The sequence below is a fragment of the Oreochromis niloticus genome, linkage group LG11, assembly GCF_001858045.2.
Source record: "Oreochromis niloticus isolate F11D_XX linkage group LG11, O_niloticus_UMD_NMBU, whole genome shotgun sequence".
Taxonomy (NCBI): Eukaryota; Metazoa; Chordata; class Actinopteri; order Cichliformes; family Cichlidae; genus Oreochromis; species Oreochromis niloticus.
The window spans coordinates 17,664,323-17,686,552 of NC_031976.2; the positions used below are offsets into that span (position 1 = coordinate 17,664,323).

The 22,230-nt window shown below is 39.9% G+C and overlaps 1 protein-coding gene across 2 annotated transcripts; it reads left to right on the top strand.

The window, feature by feature from the left end:
* Positions 1–854: 854 nt before the first annotated feature.
* Positions 855–22,088, top strand: st14 (ST14 transmembrane serine protease matriptase). 2 transcript variants are annotated; one of them, XM_005472501.3, is made up of 19 exons: positions 855–1,175; positions 8,510–8,654; positions 9,282–9,442; positions 11,222–11,292; positions 11,659–11,828; positions 12,550–12,585; positions 13,027–13,255; positions 14,780–14,919; positions 15,025–15,125; positions 15,474–15,583; positions 16,279–16,409; positions 16,848–16,952; positions 17,101–17,208; positions 17,583–17,696; positions 18,187–18,306; positions 18,764–18,944; positions 19,612–19,880; positions 20,273–20,412; positions 20,526–22,088. In XM_005472501.3, exons 1-19 carry the CDS (start codon positions 1,149–1,151, stop codon positions 20,685–20,687), a joined length of 2,520 nt encoding a protein of 839 aa, XP_005472558.1. In that variant the 5' UTR covers positions 855–1,148; the 3' UTR covers positions 20,688–22,088. The 2 variants fall into 2 exon arrangements, with proteins under 2 accessions (XP_005472558.1, XP_005472559.1); XM_005472502.3 differs by having other exon boundaries at positions 20,276–20,412.
* Positions 22,089–22,230: the final 142 nt, after the last annotated feature.

Genomic DNA, 22,230 nt, shown 5'->3' on the forward strand with positions numbered 1-22,230 from the left:
TTGTTGTTGTTGTTGTTGTTGTTGTTGTTGTTTTTGTTACAACAGCAGTGGCTAAGTACTAAAATAACTTAATCAGTAAACAAATAGAGTTATTAAACATCAAAGTACTGTAAAGTATTACTGTCAAAATGATAAAACATCCCAAAAACTTCAGTTTATTCATTCTAAATTAAAGCCCGTATGCTGAGTGTAGTACATAAACTAACATACTATATTTTGAAATAATACAACACGGAGTTTATGCTCTGTAAACAGTCCACATGAATGCAGAATGGCGGATTTTTATGGAAAATTAACTTTTGATTTTTTTAATACTTTGCAGCAACCTCCCTAAATGGTCAGCAGGGGGAACACATGTCTTGAAAATAAAGAAATAAAAGCTTCCTCTTTCAGAAAGTCCCCAAACAGAAAAGCAGCTGGTTTAACAAAATGTTAGTATGCACTCCCGGACAGCATATAGGGGCAGTTATAAGTTTAATTGTTATACATCAGGTGACTAGTTAATACTGCGGTGTAAGGGTTATGATGTGGAGAGGAAAGTTCTGCAGAATAGATTGAAGGAGCGGGGAATTGGGGAATTTAATCTGAAGAGAGTGTTGGAGGGTAGTAGGGCACAGGTGAGGGAACTGGTGGGGTTTCTGAAGGTTATAGGTGTTTATGAAAGAGTGTAAGGTTTTGTTTTGTTTTTTGTTTGTTTTTTGAATACAGATTGTAAGCTCATTGTCTGACCCATACTCCTGAACAGTAGGAGGCGGTAATGCTCCTTTACGTTGGTTGACAACCGCCGTTAAACACAAAGAAGAAGAAGAAGAAGCATCAGGTGACTAGAAACACGCTTTCTATTTTGGGTGGGGACAGGACCTACAGGTGTTTGGGGGCGTGGCTTGTGTTATAGGTGTGTGAGTAAAAAAGTCGGTTTCAGGTGTTTTAGCATTCCCAGCCCTCGACGACTCAGGAAGTGAGTGCTGAAGCTTTGATTCGTCGTCTAAAAGCTGCAAGATTTACTGATTTAGTTTTTACTGAACACTACAGCTTCAAGGTCCGAACCTCTGCTGAATTTTTGTGAAAGGGAACAAACTAACAAGCTACAAAAAACAAAAAAGGGTTGTCTCCATCCCGTGGGACTTCTCTTGGATCCTTCTTTGAAGATGTGTTCCGCCAGATATGACAAAGATGTAAGTTTTGTACAACTTGATATGGGAGTATTTATTTATTTATTTATTTATTTATTAAGTCTTGGGTATCAGCATTACCTCAGTGTTTCCTGTTTGGTCGCGCTCACACTCGCACAGATTTTCTGAAGTTAGACTTGCTGCTGACAGGCTCTTTAGGGGCCGTGTCCACGACAAGAAGAGGCACTAATACAACTCTGCAAAATGTAACCTTTTATCCTCGTATATTTAGCACCTGACAGCGTTTCTGCTAAATCTAGTCTTAAATGACTCTTGTTTCTAGGCCTCGCCCACCTTGGGATCAGCGACGTGATGTCCCCTCATCATAATGAATGGATAAACTGAGACTTCTTGAGTAGAAAAATGGGCCCTTCTCCGTTTTTCATTTTGGGCAAAGTGTCCAAAAGTTTGTGTTTGACATGTTATTAAGACAAACAAACAGCTTTTCAGCTTTTTACAAATCAAAGTTGCATCTTTTAGGCAGGTTTAGTGTGATATCAGATCAAGTATTAATGATTAATTATTAAGCCTGTGAGCTATTTCTGGTTACCACCTGAGAAGAGTTGTTTTCTGTTCCTACAGTAAGAGGAGGTGAAACTGAGACGGTCTCAGACAGTCCTCTTTTGTCAGAATAGCTACTGTTACTAGAAATTAGAATTATCTTCAAGTTTAACTGATTGTCATTTACAGCTTTGAATTAAAAAATCTAAACTGTAGATTGCCCCAATCCAGAAAACTGGGTAGCCTGTGCTGGCAGAGAGGCCCTGAGATTTTCTCTTAGAAGCACACACATTTCTACGAAACTATTCTAGTATCCAGAGCAGCGTCACATTTCCAGTGATTTCCCAGCAAAAAGGTGTGGTGCTTTTGTAGAATGGAGGCTGGCGGATGAGCAGGACCTCAGTTTTGACAATAAAGTTATTATTATTAGCATTAAAAGCTTTTTACTGAACAATATTTACTCAGGCTTGCATGTTCAGTGCTAATAGGATGAGAAAACTGCCGAGAGCGTTCTTTGCCCAGCCTACAGGTCAAATTTTCCAGGAACATGCATACATTATTTAAATGTCCATACCGTTCTACTTATTTCATACGGTAATTCAGTCTTGTTTAAGACTCTGTGCATTAGCAGTACATCATGTGGGTGGAAAGAAAAGTGACAGAAAGCCAAAGGTGAATTTCTCTTAGCAAAGGCATTCATTAATGGTTTCAAGGCTTTGGTCAGTGCTGCTTAAAACCACCAGCACTTCAACTTCTCAGCTTAGTGAGAAATGTTCAAACTTCCAGGCAAGTTCACTGTGTGGTGTATTGTGAGTAAATAACAGGAACTATATATTGAATGACATTAAGAAAGAGCTAACTAATAATGTGTTGAAATATCTCCAGTACCATCGTGTAGGTTGAGGATGCTCTCAATATATGGCATTTGACCCAAGTAAATGGAAGAGTGTTTTCTGACTCGACCTCTGGCTTCTACTAAGACACAGAAAAATACTACCTTTTATATGAGTTCTGAAATGATACGCATATCTACAAGACACAAGCACAAGAAGTTGTAGATGGTAAATCTGGACACATCTGTATGAACACGTTCAGTAGTTGTCCAGCCTTGATCATAAAGATGGTAAAAAATGCACCCAGTCCTTTAGGGTTGTGGCAAAATTTGAAATCTGCAAAAGCTCTTAATGTCTCTAAATTTAAAAGTGTGCATATTGAAATGTGATAAAACAAAATCAGTTTTTGTAAATGTGTGCTTGAAGTCTGTTTGCAACTGCAGAATTACTACATTGTCACATCTAGACCTCTTATCTTTACTATATTTACCACCACCTCGCTGCCTGACCTATTTCCTTTTCCGATGTGCTGTAAAAAATACTCGAGTAACTCAGAACCTCTGACATGTATACATGCTCAAGGACAGAGTTGGGTATAGATAGATTGATAGATGGATGGATGCATAAAACCCAAGAAGAAATGTTTTCAATGCAGAGCCACACAGCTGACATGCCACACCTTAACTTTTTAATCTTAAAGCTATGACAGACTGTTTCTTGAGCGAGACGGTGGTTGCATAGTTTCCCAAAGTTTTTTTTTTTTCTTTTTTAAAGATTTGATTACTCACAATGAAGTTGATCTTAGATACCGGATCAAATGGGAATACTGTGATTAATGCACTCTGTCTGCTGTTTGTGTGGTGACTCAGCAGAGTTGGTAAATAATTCTTCAAGCAAGGCCGTGCTGCCTTTTTCCTCTGTTTCAGCCTACATTTCAAATCAGCCATGTTAAAACATAGCAACAAAAGTGACGGGAACATGATGATGATGATGTCAAATCTTATTTTGACTTAACCGAGTGGTACATCCCTGTTAACGCTGACAAAACTGGAGACGGTTTAAATCTTACACTGTCTTAAATGCGGTCATTAATGTTCAGCCTGACAGACTTTATTGCATAAATCAGCTTTAGCCAGCGTCTGCATCTTTGGGTACAGAATGTGCCAGTGGGCACGACCTGATGTATTGTTCTTCCTTCAATACTGGGAAAGATGCAGTAAGGGATGATTTGTTGAATTATCTGTTCCCAACCTTCTGCCTGGTTCAACATTTTTCCCACTGTATGCTTGGAGCTATTGTCAGGTGAGAAATGTGTGTAGGCGTCTGCTCACTAAAACTTAATGACATCGCTGCAGTCTGTATTGTGCTGATTGGCTCTTTTGGTTGCCGTACCAAAGGCATATAAGTTAAAGCCATAATTTTTAGACAGAAGCGTGTTTATGGATTTTAAGGTTAACTGCTGCATATGTTTAACAAGCTGCATAAAGCCTGCTGTGGCTCCAGAGGGAGCTCGGTAAAAATCTGCATTAATTGATGTCACTTAGGTCACCATCTAGTGAGACTGCACACTAGTTTTACAGAGAAAACTCTGGGTGTCTGGAGTTAAAAACAAGTGGCCAGCCTATCCTCGTCTCTGCCCGAGGCGATCAGCTAGAGGCTGTATTAGCTGCTGCTATCATAACGCAATGGATCTGTATTGTGTGTGTAATGTAGCCTCTTGGGCTGTGCAAGGGAAAAAATTTCTGGATTTTAGTCTATTGATTTTGATATATAAATTGTCCCTCAGTATTCTAACAATGGTATGGCAGTACAATACTTAATGCTTGGCCTCTTGTGAGCTTTGTATCACTGTGGAGCTGTGACTCTGCAGCCCCCCCGAAAATTTCAGAAAGTGTACGTCTAAGAAATGCACAGGGCTACACTTGAGTTAAAAGAACAGAACAAAGTCGTCGCTGTCCTTGGGCATTTTTTAAATATCTGATAGGATTGCACAGAATACCAGGTGGCACCTATGTGAGCAAACACTGGTGTAGAAACATGGCTGCTTGCATGTTGCTTAAATTTTGTTCACACCCATTTTAGAGTCTTAAAGGATCAGTGGGTGTGTAGAAGTGTGTATCTGGAAACGCGTAGTACTTTAAAAAAAAATTTTTTTGATGTTTTTGTGGTACCACAAGTTAATAGCAACATGTGCAGTACGATAACTGCTACATATATATATTTAGATTTATGGCTTTGCATGTCATTATTTACCATCTGTAACCACTTAGCAGTTCACTTTGGCTGTGGCTTAAATGTCAGCTGTCAGTTCTGTGTGTTCCTTCCTCACTAGTGGTGGTTGACTACCGCAAATTGCGTAACATTTGTCTTTGCCTTTCTTAGCAATTTATTATTATAGTCATTAGATAAATGATTATGTCAACAGTGAAGATGTATAGAGTCCTTTGAAAAACAATCAAGTGAAGTGGTAGTATCTCAAAGTATAAGAAACTGCTTTTGAATATACTAAAAAACACAGTAAAAGCTCACAAGTAAGCTTTGAAGCCACACCTCATGGATGAACTTTCCTGCTTGTAAGACTGGTTAGATGACAAAGACGCCTTCAGTGACGACTGTGGAATTACAGCTCACATTTTATGTTTAACACCCATGAGGTGAACCAGATTGTTTTCTTGTTAACCATTAACAACTTTTTAAGTTTGAAGCCAGTAATGGAGTTTGGTGTAGCTGTAGACAACCTGTCCTTGAGCAACACACCATATGCAGCTCCAAAGTCATGAAACTTGAAACACTGGGGGCAATGGTTTAGATCTTCATTAGATGACTGCACTGCTTTAAAGTTAATTTGGGGCTAAAGAAAAAAAAGACTCTCCGCTTTGCTAAAAGGTGTTTGCTTCTTCAATTGTTTGGCAAATGCTCCTTTTGAACTGCGGCAAGATGATGCATCTGTCTGATAACCCCTCCTCTTCTTCTTATTCATACTGTAGTGTTTTTTTGTGTGTGTGTTTTTTGCGCTCCTCCTTCTTTGGTTGTAAAGATGGGGCAATTGGTACATACCACTCAAATCTCCTCCTCCTCTCTCTTCTCCTTTTTTTTTTTTTTTGGATTTTACTGGTGGTGAATAGATCATAAACACATATTTTTGTTCTGTTTAGGTTATACATATTTAACCAATAATTGAAACACATCAACCGATACCAGATTATCTAAATACAAACCATCAAAGAGATAAAATGCTGTTTACTAGATGGGCAGCTTTTTAATTAGTTCTGTTTGTGAGTTTCTTTTTTATAAGGGTTTTGCCTTGTGATTTAATCAAATACCTTTATTGTCATTGCATATAGCACATACAATGAAATTTGTTGTCTCTTTTTAATAAAAGAAACTTGTTTTCTTGTTAACCATTAACAGCTTTTTAAGTTTGAAGCCAGTAGTGTAATGGAGTTTGTCCAATAGATGATATAATGATATAAAAAGCCAATGTATAAAAATTTCAATGTGCTTGAGAGGTAAAAATCTTGCAAGAGTTTAAAGTACTTTAAAACCATACATGCCACAAAAACCCACTTAAATGCCTTAAAAATGAAAAATAAAACATTGTAGAAGGGCCTTTACTGTGCCTTGGAGCAGCTGGACTGATGCTAGGAAATTGAGAATTGACTTTAGTTATGGCTGCTGGATTAAAAACTGTTTGTAAAACTGGAAGTACGGGTCTCTAAAGCCCTGTTACATGTTCCAGATGGCAACATTTGAGAACCATTGAGCTAAGCTAGCTAGCTAAAGATCCATTTTGTTACTATGAGTCATCTCCTGTTGCTGTGGAAACGGGTAACTTCCTTCAATACTTCTACACTTGCGTCTGTCTTATTTTGTTTGTCTTTTTTTCTTTTCTTTTCTGTTTATATCCACAGCCTTGAGGTCTTGCCATAGTTGGTTACCACCAGATGCCAACAATAACGAGCCGTGTAACTGGTGCGCTCTCACTTTTGTGTGGTATGCTCACACAGAAGCTTGAGTGCTTGTGTCTTTGAAGGTTGACGTTCTGTTGCAAGGCTGTGTTGTTAAGTATGCTTCTGCATTTTTAAGTAGGCATATTTAAATGCCAGAGCTTTCTTAGCAGGTATACGCTGTAAACCTGCACATCAACTAGGCTACATTAGTTTCTGCCAACATCTTCATAGTTCAGTGTTGACTGATGGCCTACAGTCATTTAGGATGGCATAGCTCACTGAGTTGGTATTTAAAAAAATGCTGCACATTCAGAATGAGAGAGTATTTCCTTCTTCTAGCAAAGAATAGAATATAATGAAAAGTATGTAATAGTTTTATTAGGCTATGATCAGGGTGACTAATAAAGAGAGACCCTGGAGCACTTGCTGACCCCATATCTAATGATTCCCCTCATTTTAGCCCATGATTGCTGTTGCAGATTCCAATTAGAAAGCATGTGTGGAAGCCCTAGCTGGGCAAGAATAGGCCTTAATTGCCATGAGTTATCATCTAGACTCATGTAATTGAGCCCCCATCTTAAGGGGCAGCACATCTGACAAATTGATTTAATACCAAAGTGATTCTCCATCCCTAATGGCACTCTGGCTTCTTCACTCAGGGGCTACTGGCACTGAATTCATTGTGTGTTGATTACTAACAGGCCTAAAACCTTTCTCTCTGTCCACCCACTTGAGCGAGATTGGTAACAGACTTTCATACAGTATCGGCAGCCAACACACACACACACCCCCTGAAGCACATGTCCATATTATGATGTTTTATCTTGGTTATCATGCTGAATTTCTGAATGTAAAGCATGTGTGCTGCTGCGTGAATAAAGAAGGCACAGTTACTAAACTGGTTTTGTCAGTCTTGTGTAAAAACAAGTCACCTGTTTGAACTTGTCACTCCTGGAAAGTAGTCCAAAGTGTTTCACAACACATGTAACTGTTGCATTGCAGCAACATATTACTTGGAATAAAACAGTTTTTTCTACCTTGTATACAGGGAGCTCACTTCTTCATGACAAACGATGAAACATATGAAGTTTAAAAAGATTAAAAAGTAAAGCTTGAAGAACTCACAGATGTGCTTTTCACTTCTGTTGAGGGATTAATGAGTTTGCAAAGTTGTTTCTGTAATTAAAAGTATAAAAATCACTTTGGATCTACATTTTCAAAATTTCATAGAAATGGTAGGTTTGAACCATAGATGGAGAAGATAATAGCCAGAGGCAAAAATAGTAACCTACAACAAACCCACAGCAGACCTGGGTGCACCTTCATGCTTTGCAGCATCGTTTATTTGCTGTATACACACAGTTGGCTGCAGCTTTCTCTCGCTGCCAGCCACACAGACGACAACAACAATACTGCAGGACCCAGTTAAATCTTTAAGTTGGCGGGGCATGATTGCGGATGCCGTGCAGGTGCGTCCACCTTCGCTGCATGGCACCACAGGCCATGCCCCACCACAATACCACTCCATGCAAAAGTCAAAAACATGTATTGATCATAGTAGTCTGTATATTACATACAGAGATTTGACTTGTGCAGACAAAAATCTGCCATTAAACACTATAGGCACTACATGCAGTGCCACACCCTAAATGACATCATCCTCTAAATGGCACCATTATTTATAATGTCAACAAGTAGTTTTTATGAAACTAACTAACAATAAAGACCATAAGCTAATTAGGAAAACCTTTATTCAGTATCAATCAAATGAGCAGTACAGTAATTCTCTAATAGACTTCTATACTGCTGACCAGAGAGAACTAGCTGGCCATTAGGATACATTGGCTTCATTTTTCAGACCCAGAGGCTATGCCCATCTTCTCTACAGTCTGTTTTAAAGACCCACTTCTTACGGATGAATTTTGGTCACTATTTTAAGGTTTAGGAAAAACTAAATATTTCTCTGTAGCTCGCGGTGTAAATGTTGTCTGCACTGACAATGTGGCTTCCTTTCTGTTTGCTCACTGTGTTTTTTATTCTCTTTCTGCATCAGGATCACAGCAAACATGAGCGGATCGACTTTATAAACCAAAAAGAGAAGGCACCACCAAAGAGCAAGACTGGCATCGTGATTGGTGTTGTTGTGGCACTTCTAATCCTTTCAGCCATCGCAGCTTTCCTCATTTGGTTTTTTGTCTGTGAGTATTAAAAGCTTTCTTTGAATATGCCATCCAGGGTGGGTGCTTGGTGTGCGTGCTTTGATATGCTTGATAAATTCAAGATGAAGACAAGCTGGACATTGTGCGCAGACGATCTGTCCGAAAATCAGAGTTGTCCTTGACAGAATGTAAATAGATAGTTGCGTTGTTAACATTGCTTACTGCCAAACCTTTTAGAGCATGATAAACAGAGAAGTGGATCATTTACACTTGCTGTGAAGGCACAGCTCTTTGGATGTGAGTGCAAGAGTGGCTTGTTTGGGTTTTGTAATTTCCCATTAGTGTTAGCCTGTTTGACAGCTCTGACGTTCTTTTTAATAACGCAAAGGAGAAAAATGTCACAGAGACCATGGCGCAGCTTTCTTGTCATTTACACATACGGAGCCTGATAAAAAGGCTTCTGAAGTCTTGATAAACACCGTCTTGATTCGACTGACTGTTTTAATTGCCCTGAGAAGCAAACTGTCGTCACAGCATAAGATTGCACTGTACAGCCTCAGCTAGTGCTTCAAGGCCTGTTGAAAACTTTCCCCCTTTCATCAGAAGCAACCATCTCATTGCATTTTGTTGATCAAACACTTAACTCTCATCTGCTTCTCTTCCAAGTTAAAGATGCTGATTCAGATGCCGCCCTCAGTAAGCAGCTCCGTCAATCAGTACCGGTTTTTAGCGGGCGTATGAAGCTGGTTAATCAACCTTATGACCAAAACCTGGAGGACACCAGCAGCCCAGAATTCCAGGCTCTGGCAGAAAAATTGGAGACAGTTGTAAGTCTGACCCCCAGTTTTGTTCCCTTTCTGTCATGTGCATTGTTATTGTTAACTATTTTGAGCAGAGTTTTGAGTGCTCTTGTTAAGGATTAGCACTGAATGTTGTTTGCCATTGAGGAAATGCTTTTTTAAATATGTCCATCCCAGTGCACAGAAAGCGCTAAAGGGCACATTTGCGTGGGTGGAATAAAACTCTGTGCATTCCCTGAGTAATTCCCTCAACAGCATCTCCTATTATTGGAGGCAGTGGAGATGTTTGTAGCACCACTTAGGAGAATGTTGATAACAAAAAGCCCTCCCTCAAACCCATCAAGCGCACACTTTCTCACTGAAAGCTACATAAGTGAGGGTGTTAGATGAGAATTAGAGTGGAAGTGCTGGACAAGAATATTAGATGACTAGACAATTGGATGAAAGCTTTGCGATGCGCAACCCCGCTTCCAAAAAAAGTTGGAAAGGATGCCGAGTAAAATCTAGACAACGGATAATGCACTCATTTGCATATCACTGAACCCTTATATTTAAACTAAAATAGAACCAAGAAAGCAAATTACATGCTGTAAGTGAGAATATTTATGAAAATCTACACACACTTTGAATTTGATGCAAGCAACATGTTTTTTTAAGATACACAATCACGTTTACCACTGTATTGCATCATCTCTCTTTTTACCAGCACACTGAGTGTCCTGAGGAAGCTGTAGTTTAGAAAGCAAGTGTTTGCTAATTTTTGCTTGATATAGGATTCTAGCTGTTCAGAACCCCCTTTGTTTTATTTTTCTTGTAATTTTTTTCAATAGACTGATGTGGTGTCGAGGTACTCCAAGAGCAATTCCCAAGTTTTGATTTGTCAGCACACAGGAGAGAATCCCAGTCCCGTCAGTCCATCTTAAATGAGCTCGGACTTGGAGAAGGCCGCGTTTTTCTGACGCGAGTCACTAAATCGTCTGTGTTTTGATGCCACTTGAGAAATTAGAGATCGCAGCCATTCATACTGGTTTTAGATCTTCCCTGGAGTTTCTGAATATTTTTATTATGGCACACTGCAGGTGATGAAGTCCTGAAGTTTTTCATTGAAATACATTATAAAATCGTTGAACTCATTATTCTCCCCATTCTGACTTTTTAAAAGACTCTGCAGTCTACTCATCAAAAAGTAGCCCAACTTTCCAGCATTTTCTTTCCCTCAGTATCTAATTCAAAATGCTAAATGGACCCGTTCTTATATAGCACTTTTCTACTCTACCTGAGCACTTAAAGCGCTTTATACAACTTGCCTCATTCAGCCATTCATACAAGTACTTTTTTTCTATGCTTTTTCTAAGTGAGTGCTTTCTGTCTAACATTCATATACATTCATACTCTGATGGATGCATCGGAGAGCAACTTGGGAATAGTATCTCGCCCTAGGATGTTTGACATGCAGGCTGGGAGCAGCCAGGGATTGAACCACCAACCTTGTGATCAGTTAAAAAAAAAATAAAAAAAATGAGTATGTAGTTTTCAGAAAGACCAAAGTATTTCTCCGTCTGTCTTTTTGCTGTTTTCAGTCAAATATAATTTATAAAAAGGAAGCTTTTGTTTCAGCTCTTATCACTAACTGCATAAATGAGACCTTGTCAGCTCTAACATTTTCTTTTTTTTTTTCTTTTTAACATTATGGGCCCTAGCTTTGAACTTAGTATACATGTTTATGATGTATGCCATTTATATGTTGAATATGAACACATGCACAGATCTTGTAAATGTTAAGTGGAATACATTGTCTCTCCACAGCTGGGGAACTATCTAAAGAAAGATCCAATCCTTGAAAAATACTACACCAAATCTGTAGTCACTGCATTCAGGTACTGTTGTGATCTTGAGTTCCTCTATTTTTTTAAGGAGTGGCGAACAGTCCGCTACAGTGCTTGATTAGGTTTGATGTCCAAAAAAAAGGAAGAAAATGGTTGTTTTGCACAAAGGTTTTTTGTTCTTGCTAGCATTACAGGATTCAATGTGGTCTAATATGTTAATACCACCTGGAGCTATGCTTGTAGTAATATATAAATTAATGGCCAGTAGCAGTAACTACTAATATTAGCCATTTTATCTTTTGGTATTTCGCTTTTTACGTTGTATTAGTTCACCTTTTGTGAGGCACATGTTCATCTCATTTTTGAATGCTCAAGTCTGTTTCTTTCATTCCATTTCTGTTTGTCTGCTTACACCAGTGAGGGCGTGAGAGCCTACTACTGGTCTCAGTTCAACATTCCACACAGCGACCTGGAGATGATACCAGATGTTTCAGAGGAGCGGATCTTGGATGCACTGGAGCATGGCATCAGGCAAAGCCGCTTGGCAACTGCCCCGGATGTCAAGATCCGTGAAGTCACTGCATCACGTATGTAACACCAGGGTCTGGTGGTTGGGGAGGAGGGAGGGGTCACGAGAGGGCAGACAATGGGCACATTGGTGTTGCCCTAGATGGTTTTAGTATTTCTTATTTAAAAATCAAGAAAGATAAAGCTTTGTGAATACAGATCAGAATAACATTACTGTTGTATGCTATCCAAATTGGTATTCTGTTTGCTTTGTATTTATATTACAGGGGCTTGCTTTGAGTTGTGCTGATAAGATGATAACTGATAAGCCAGACCTCTCAGCTTGTGCTGCATCTGAGATTGCACATTTTATGCTGTTTGGATCCTCTAATGATATTAGCTGGGGCCTGGCCTCACTCGAGACAGCCATTTTTCTTCCTTCTGTCTTCTCAGCATTCACGTTGCATTTGTCCACATCCTGGCCACCAGCCAAGTGCTGGCCCTGTGACTCAGTGGTTTCAGTCCTCCTTTAAAAATGATTTCTGTGGGTATGATTTGATGTTGCTGTCCCAGATAGTTAGACAGAGATGTATGAGTTGCTGCTGTAGGGCAAGGTGAGATGGAGCAGAAAGCGCTACACACCATCACCGGTTCCCTTAACCGCAGGGAAATGGAACAGAAAATGTGCAACCCAAATATTTTAGGCTCATGCATCAAATTCTATCAGCCTCCCAACTTTAGTGACCCATTCTTACCTTTCCTTCTGTTTCTCTGTCACCCACCCCCTCTCTCTGTCTCTAGTCACGGATTCTCGTATGGCCAGGGACCCAAGAGCCAGTGAGTACCGCATGTCCCATTTCAATCACTCGCAGTTGTAATTTTCCAGCTGGCTAGATGCTCACACTCCTGCCAGTCTGTAACGAATGGCTGGTCTAGCCTGTACTGTACATGTGCTGCTGCTCTAGTCAGAGATTGAGAACGGAGTATCAGGCAAAAGTGAGCCACTTTTCTTTGACTCCGTCTGATGGGTTATAACCTTCAATGTATTATTTGGAATTACCGTAATTGCCGTCCTCACGTTAACATCAAATGACGGTATAGAACTAACTACAGATGAGTTATTTCTTCAGGCAAAAATCTATTCATTTATTTACAATATTTGTGTAAATGTGTTTTACAAAGTCACTACAGGCCATGATGATGATTGTTTTCTTTTGGCTGTTTCCTAGTGCCACATGTCCCTGCACACTCTGATTTAACCACTGTTCTCATTCCCAGATGATTGTTTCTACCGTCTGGAAGCTGACACAAATCCCCAGAATTTTTCATCTCCAGGGTACCCCACGAGCTACCCCCCTAAGTCACGGTGTCAGTGGCAAATCCGAGCCTCGGAGGAAAACGTTATAATTGTCAATTTCCTTTATTTCTACATTGAGGATGACTGCTCAGACGACTTTGTCTACATCTATGACTCTTTGAGTCCAGACGATTCTCAGGCCATTACAAAGTAAGTAGTGGTGTAAATATCGAGAAGGTTTGTGGTAGGAGTAATAATAATGATTCTTTATTAAAGGAAATTAAAGGATGATGCCACTATACTATTTACTAGCTAAATGTCTTTTTGTTTTCGCTGCCGTATTCCCTGTGAAAGAAATTCCATTATTTAAAAAAATACAAAAATTGTGATCAAATATGAAGTATGATATCAAATAAGCCATAACACCTATCAACATGTTGGCTTTTCAGCCCATTAGTATAAATGGTGGTCAATTGTGCACTTTTCATAGAGGTCTGCTGTGCATTTTTCCACAGACACACCTGTCTATTTGCCTGATAAATTACCAAAAACTGTGTTTGTAGTAGTTCCCACTATGCTGTGTGTCTTCAGGACCACATTTTGTCATGACTAATACAGATAAGGTGACAAAAAGTAAACCAGTAAATTGGGCTTTTGTTTCTACAGTACATGAGTTAAACTGTAGTATTGCCGTAAACCTTGGTAGGAGGATTTCTACCAACATTTGTCTTTTTAGTCCCGATCAAAGAGATTCACAGAAGAGAACTGGTTACTTTATGTTTGAATTAAAGGTTGCAAAAGGATATCTGAACAAATATTTTCTTTCCTGTAGGTGGAACATGTTCCACTCCAATCCTTTCACTGGATTTTTGATTACATTTTTTGGGGGCTCTGAAAGCCTTTAGTGCTATATGTCCCGTTTATTGTCAACTTCTGAGACCTTGGTGAGATTGAGTTGGCTCAAAAGGGACCTCTCCTTTCAAACGTGTGAAAGGTGCCACCCTGAAATCTGCTACAGCACTGTCTGTAATTGCACTTTGTGATCAGTGGGATGGATATGATTCTGAAACTACAAGCTCCTGAATGCAACATCAGTTGTAGCTGCAGGGAATTTCAAACCCAGAAGCCACTGCCAAACAAATGCATGTTACCAAGTGATGCATACAATTTTTATAATACTATTGAGTGATCAGCTTTATCCAAGGTGACATGAGGTTTATGAGAGCCATAATATAATACTCTGTAATGACATTATTCTACTGAGGGTAGATGTATTGCTGCTCTTGCAGCGTCATTCACACCTCCGTGGCTCTGCTGCCAGCAGAGCCATGCTAAAACATTTTTGCTAATGTCCCTGTTGTTTGACTTTGAAAGTCGGCCTAAGCAATTTCTGTCCATCTCTCTCTCTTCTTCATTTTCTTTCTCCACTTCCCACTGCTTATCTATTGATTTCTTCTCAAATTATTATTATTATTATTATTGTTATTATTTTTTTTTCTATGAAGCATTTTAAATCTGTTTGCTTTATCGGTGTTTTAGTGCTTCTGGCTAAAATTGCATACAGTTACGTTTGAGTGCTCCAACTAAGAGAGGGCAATCTCCAGTCAGTAAATGCATCAGACACATGACTTGGCTTCACGGTTGTCTTTCCTGTTTTCAGACTGTTTTTTGGATTCCCAAATCATAATCAATTTTATTTACCTTGCTGCTTTACCGCTTCTCCTTGGTTCACAGGAAGTGTGGTCAGAGGCCTCCTTCTAACCCTCTGGAGGTTGTGTCATCTAACAACATCATGCTGATTAACTTTATAGCTGAGACTGATGCTGAGAAGCCTGGTTTCCAAGCCTCGTACAGGGCGATCCCCAAGGCTGATGGTAAAAAGCAGACATGCATCATGTGCCTTTAATTACCTTTACACTTAAATCCATGACACAAACTCTATTTTGTAAGAATCTAAATGTATGACATGTTCATTTCAGTTAAGTGTGGTGGCAGCCTTTCTCAAAAAGAGGGAAACTTCACCTCCCCACTTTACCCAAGCTTTTATCCTCCTCGTAAAAACTGCAGTTGGACCATCACGGTATGTACCGCTCCGCCTTTCCCCAGCCCCTCCTCTGCTTGAACCTTTACCCACACACACCCCCTGCTCCTCCTCCTCCTTCACCATGCTTAGCCTGCCATGAGAGAGATGCTGAGGCAGCACTACTGCTCAGTACCTCTTCTATCTTCATCTGTCAGACTGCTGTTTCTGCTGCAGTTCTAGCTGGGCTGCAGTGTTTTGTGTGTTCGGTTGAGTTTGTTGGTGTGCATGTAGTGTGTGTGTGTGTGTGTGCGCGCTCAGTTCCACGATATCTGTGGCTTGGTGCGTATCTTAGTTCTGTGTGTGAAGGGGGGAAAAAAGACAATCAGCTATTCTTTTGTATTACAGGTCGCTCCTGGGAGCAAAGTACGGTTGAGGTTCACCATGTTTCGCATGAAAGAGCCTGGGGTGGACACGCGTTTCTGTCACAAAGACTATGTGGAAATTATGGGAAACAAGTAAGAGATTCAGTTCCTCATATTGATGTCCAAAATAACACAAAGTTGATTCTGATGCCTTTTTGTTTGTTTGTTTTCCTCATTGTGCCGAGGCCACAAAGAAATATTATTAGAATACGAAAACTAAAATGTGGCATTAACAGGTGCACATTTGGTGTGTATCCTATCAACCTGTGACATCATGATGCACCAATAGCGTAATTACCTCTGACCAGTTACAATCATGTGGTTTTTATAGCTTTATCACGTGAGGAGAGATAAGCAGTATTTTCATCTAAAAATATCAGATAAATATGTTTTTCAAAAAAGCCTTTCTGGGATTCTTTTATGGCATATAGAAGGTGAATTTCTCTCATGTGCTGTTTTGTTCCCATAATTTCAAACCTATGAGTTTTGTGATCAGTGAGTTACAGTGATGGTCGTGGAGAAGTAATTTTCTTTGCTAATAGGCCAATACCACTCAGGTTAATACTAATGTTGGCTGATATGTGTACTATATCTACGCATATGTATATATCTGTTAACAAAACTCTGTTTCCTTACTTCCTGGTCTGCTTTGACTGCCTTGTGTATTTTCCTTGTTTATTTACTTTTCTGTCTTGTGCTGCCTCCTCATAATCTGAGCAATTACTTTTTCACCAAAGCTACCAAAACCCTATCCGAAACTTAAACTGAATTTTGCTTTTGTGTTCCAGGTATTGTGGAGAAGTCGCATCACTGTCTTTGACCTCTGACACCAACGTTCTAGTGGTTAATTTCCACTCTGATCAGTCTCACACTGACAAAGGCTTCAGTGCAGTGTACAGTTCCTATGATCCTTCAAACCGTAAGTCTTGTCTCTCATCTCAGTTTACACAACATGTTGTGTTATGAGTGAAATGTCTGTCACAATGTGACAGTGACGGCTGTGAGACTGCACGGTAACAGTGTTGGTCGATGGTAACTGACCGGTAGTCAAACGGAGCTGTTCAGTGTTCATGCTTTCGCATCTGTGGCAGGGAAACTCAAGAGTGAGTCTAATCACTGAAGAGCTTATTTACTGACTCCATTTTATTTGTCACTGTCAGTCAGGAGCACGTCACTTTCAATACTCTCCACTCTTTGTGGTCTCCAAGTTTGACCAAAATGGATTTATAATTGCTCTGATCAACAGGGACAAGCATTGGCAGCATGACTCGTCTTGTGAACATGCATAACTCTGTTTTGCTCAAATTGTCACTGTACCCCCACCCCCACCCATGTTTTCTATGTGTTATGGGATAAGCTTGCCCTGACCGGTTTTCCTGCACCAATGGCCTGTGCATCGACCGGAAATTGAAGTGTGATGGCTGGAATGACTGTGGTGACATGAGCGATGAGAGGCAGTGCAGTAAGTTCACCCTCATCCCTGCCCTGCTTTTCTTACCTTTATTCCTCAGAACTACTTCTTTTGGCATCTTTATTTGTAATGTCTCATTTCCCAGTCATTCATATATACATCTTCTTAAGATGAATTGTTGAAATTTCTGTTGTTTCAGGTTGCGATACGGACCAGTTCCATTGCAGTAATGGTATGTGTAAACCGAAACTCTGGGTATGTGATCGTGTCAACGACTGTGGGGATGGAAGTGATGAGAAAATGTGCGGTAAGTATTCCCACCTCTTTGAGGACTCTTTAGGAAATGCAAAAACCCTATTTAGCCTATTTGCTGTGCTAATTGTGTTAACATTAAAAGTCCATCACCACTACTACTACGGCCAGTGACGACTTGGCTGTGTACGCTCATTATTCTATCTAGAATGGAGTTGTTTGAAGCCTTGCCCAGTTTACCCAGCGTCCTGTCAGATGCTTAATCATATACAATACATGCAAGAACTCTGGAGGCAGATGTTAATGGCTCCTGTGGCTGCACCACTAATGTCCTTCTAGAACTCATTAGATTGTCTTTTGTTCAAGTTTTTATTTATTTATTTTAAAATTTTATTGCAATTTCTTCATCTTGTGTTCTATTGCCTCAAGGTTGTGCCCAAAATGAGTTCCAGTGTGGGAACGGGGTTTGTTTGCCACAGAGTGTTCAGTGTGATGATAAGCAAGACTGCAAAGATGGGAGCGATGAGGTTGGTTGTAAAACTGGTGAGTGTCTTCTGTTATTCTCTTCCCTTAAAAATCCCGCCAACATTAATGATTTATTTGGGTTGTTTGTTTTTAAGCATCTTACACAAACCATTAAATAATGAACCTTCATCCACAGCTCAGCAGTTATAGCAGTTTAACAAAGACGTTTCTCTGATGACCTGTTTCTTAACCCGAAACATTTGATGTTAGCTTTGTGTTTCTTTTTGTTTCATTCCCTCCTACTCTGTACTTCGCTCTTTATCAGCTTCCCTTTCGCTCACTCAGACACACACAGGGGGCACCCTTGCGTTTCCTTTTGATTTTCACTTCTGTGAATAAAGAGGGATATTAGACCTGAACCCCAATCAATATGTCCAATCAATGCAATCAGCTCCTCAATCACTCTGCATTGTGTATTCAAGCGTCACTTTGAAGCCTCTCTGATTGCATACTGTTTTACTGGTTAAAGCGTGTTTTCATTTTGGGACGTGTCTCCACCCCACTACAGATAGGAGTATATGCACTGACTATAGCTTCAAGTGTAAGAACGGAGATTGTATCAACAAGGTGAATGCCGAATGTGACCGCGTCCAGGACTGCTCTGATAACTCGGATGAGGCCATTTGTGGTAAGACGTGCTTTAATCGCTTCACCCCTTGCGAGATTTGGGTTTTTAAAAATTGCTGCAAATGGTCCTAATCTCTTCACTGCCATTCAGGTTAGATTGGAGAGGCTGGGCTGAGCTGCATGTTGGCTGTCTGTTAGAAAAGAGCCCCAGGCCTCGACTGCTTTTATTTCATTTTTCTTTGAAAGCAGCTCTTGTTATCTCTGAACTTTTTTGGGGGTTTTTTTTCCTACATTTCAGCCTCAGGCTTTGTCTGTATTTATTAACTTAATTTCTTTTCTTTTTTTGTTTTGTTTTTTTGGATCGGCTAATACGCATGTATGCCTTATTAAGATTCCAAAGAGTCATTATTACATTTGAAGCCAGGTTTGGGGTTATGATGGCCTTAACTTAGTCTCAGTTTCTGATTTTTCTCTCTTGCTTCCTCTCTGCCTCTGTTATATTTTCTGTCAAATTACAGATTGTGGCACCAGGCCTTACAAGCTGAATCGCATCGTAGGAGGGCAGAATGCTGAGCTAGGGGAGTGGCCTTGGCAGGTTAGCCTTCACTTCTTAACCAACGGGCCGACTTGTGGTGCCTCAATCATCTCTAACACGTGGCTTCTTTCGGCCGCTCACTGTTTTGTCACCAGCAACCCAGCGTAAGTCACAGATCCGTAGCACTCATACACAACTGTGGTTCTTTCTGTGTTGCATACGAACTGTTCAGAAAAAAGTTCAGTTCTGCAAAAAATTGCATCTGTTGCAATTCAGGAAGGAATCTTGGTGGTGGTGGTATCCTGGGAATGTTTTCATCAGAGTGCCCTATAGGTGGTGCACTAAGCATACTGTTCAGACTGAGACAATTGAATCATGACTGAGCTTGAGATGGGTTTATTTTCACATATTTGCCATACAGAGCATTTAGTATTCCTAACAGTTCTACACATTTTATTTTTTGAATAATTTCTTAATCCGATCTAAAAGTTGAATGCAATACTAAAGAGTGTAGCAGGAGCTGCATTTGTGAAGTTTTTAAATAAAAAGTTTTTGTTTAGCGTGTAAGAGAGGTCTGGTCATTTTTGTGTGACACCAAAAAATGTGAGATGTTTTTTGCTTTCAGTTCAAAACTTTTTTTTTTTTTTTAAATTTATTTATTTTGGTCGAGCTGACGGAACCAACAGCAGTGATTAAAGTCTTAAATGTTGTTGCAGGGCTGTTGTAATGGATTACATTAGATTATGCCATGCTTACTCATATTTCTTCCCTATTTTATACCTAAATATATACAAATGTCAAACTTTCCTCCATGATACTGTACTACCGCAGGAACAAAGATCCATCCAGCTGGCAGTCCTACAGTGGCATGCAGAACCAATACATCCATGACAACGTGCAGTTCCGCAAATTGAAGAGAATCATCCCCCACCCGCTTTACAATCAAATGACATCTGACTATGACATTGCTCTGCTGGAGCTCAGTGAACCTCTGCAATTTGCCAATACCATACAACCCATCTGCCTACCCGATTCCTCCCATGTTTTCCCAGCAGGCATGTCCTGCTGGGTCACAGGCTGGGGCGCTCTCCGAGAAGGAGGTATTATAAATGTAATGGTGATTCTCTGAACAACTGTAGTCATTTTAAATTTAATTTTTAAAAAAATTCATTTATGTATTTATTTTTTGGTGACCCACTCTGTTCTTTACATTCCATTCACTGTCCATACCATTTCCTAATCTCTCCAATCATGACATACTCCTCTTGCACTTCTTCCTGTATCCCTTTCTCTAATCTGCTTTATTCCCTATACATATATTAACACAGACGTCGGCTCTCCTGTGTCACCTCTTAAACCTTCATTAGCTAACATTAATCTACCCCGTTAACCAGTGACTGTAAAAAAACAGTCATTGGTTAATACCTTTTTTATGACAGCACTGGAAGGCGAGGTCATGTGGCACAGTACTGATCCCTTTGTCATCCTCTAGCAGGTCAAGGTGCACAGATTTTACAGAAAGCATTAGTGAAAATCATCAATGACTCCGTGTGTGACGTGGTCACAGAAGGCCAAGTCACCTCCAGGATGCTCTGCAGTGGATACTTGTCTGGAGGAGTTGACGCATGCCAGGTGAGATTGTGTGCACATTTCCTAAAGACATGGGGAAAAAACAATTTGTTGATGTGGGCAGATCGCATCCAAATGCAGTCTAACAACCATTCTCCTCCAACCATGATCACCAGGGTGACTCTGGAGGCCCCCTCTCGTGCTTCGAAGAGAGCGGGAAGTGGTTCCAGGCGGGCATTGTGAGCTGGGGAGAGGGCTGCGCTCGTCGGAACAAGCCTGGTGTCTACACACGCGTCACCAAGCTCAGAGAATGGATTAAACAGGAGACAAATATTTGATGTTTGTGTGGGGAACAGGCTGGGTTGCAGAGTTAACCATCCTGTAGCTCAAGGTCATCAGTGCTTTAAAAAACCCATCAGACTGAACATGTTATTCTGATCAGAACAAAGCTTGCCAAGATTTACTGAGGATACTGTTGCATGGACAAAGCTACTCGCATCAGCTACTTGACTTCAGGCACGGTATTTTATGTAATTTTTAAAGACAATCTTTAGCACAATGAGCATAGTTACCCCCATCAATTCATGACCCCTTTAAGCGGTAAATACACAGAGAAATATGAAATATGTGTAGTTTTCACTCTTTTTGTCCACTGTGACTGTTTTAAGGGATCCAGAGTGTTTCTGAGTACAGTATCATACTATGGAAAGTGGTTGTATTTTAAAGTTTTTAATGTGATTTATTTTTTTTTTCTCTCTTTTGTGAGATGCTTTCATCCTCTTGCTGCAGTAAATATTGCCAGTAGGCTCATGCGGTAAGTGGCTATAAATTTATGGTTTTATGTACTGACAGAAGTTTCTTTAAAAGCAAAACAAAAAAAACAATAGCTACAATAAAAACAAATAACACAAGAACAAAAATCCAGGTATGGGAATTTTCATATCCTACTAAAATGAATGAAAACCAAAAACTGCCTTGAAGGTAGAAAATGCAGTAATCAATCTAAAAGCCCACAGTTTGCTTTGGAAAATGGCCAGCAATAAAGTACACCAGTTTGTAGTCAGCAGTCTGAAAATAGGAAAAACACTAGCATGAGCATTGAAGAGTTAGACTGGAGTGATTCATAAAAAGTTGTAGCAACCCAGATCAGTTTATTTGATATTTATAGAGGGCCCTGCCGGTGAATGATTTCTCAAAATTTCATACTCAGGAGAAGGGCAGAGGGTGGTGTTTAGGTCTCGCTGGCTTTTGCACATGCCTGCAGTTAAGCTCAGGGCGACTGGGGTCTTCAATCACAGAGCCTGAGTGTAAATCAGTGCGGTTTTCACTAGTTGCAAGAGCAATGCAATCCATTCTTCACCGTGAGAGCTTCCTCTGTTTGATCACGACCAAGTTCACCTTAAGCAACATATCTCACCCGATGGTTTATTCTAACGCACCTGCAACTGTTACACTCAGGATAAGAACTAGAATTTTTCCAAGGATTATTTATTGACGGGAAGGAAATTTTAGAATAGAAAATTGGCAGGGTTATATACATATGTAATTGTGTATTATTTTTTTCAAAATATGTATGTAGAAAGTCAGGAGAGGCTGCAAATTTTAGAAGATATTTTCATGAGCATTGTATACAGACTGTGACTTGGATTATGGACCTTTTATTCCCTGTATGTGTGTGTGTGTGTGTGTGTTTGTATCTATTTTTATATGAATCATGATAATAAACATCTTTTATCTGATTCCTCTGCACCTAATTACATTACCTGTATCATTTGTCTTTGATGGGGCCTTGTTTTGTATTATGTTGTGCATAATGAATGCAGGCCTTGTGAGACTTTGTCCCTTCTCACAGTAGAATTGTAATGAGCGTGTTCTTCTCCT

What these genes read in the sequence shown, in the direction of transcription:
- st14 (XM_005472501.3), top strand. Translation starts at nt 1,149, where the DNA reads ATGTGTTCCGCCAGATATGACAAAGAT. An exon ending in CCGTGAAGTCACTGCATCAC is followed by an intron (nt 11,829 to 12,549) that starts GTATGTAACACC and finishes CTCTGTCTCTAG; the next exon opens with TCACGGATTCTCGTATGGCC. An exon ending in GATTCTCAGGCCATTACAAA is followed by an intron (nt 13,256 to 14,779) that starts GTAAGTAGTGGT and finishes CTTGGTTCACAG; the next exon opens with GAAGTGTGGTCAGAGGCCTC.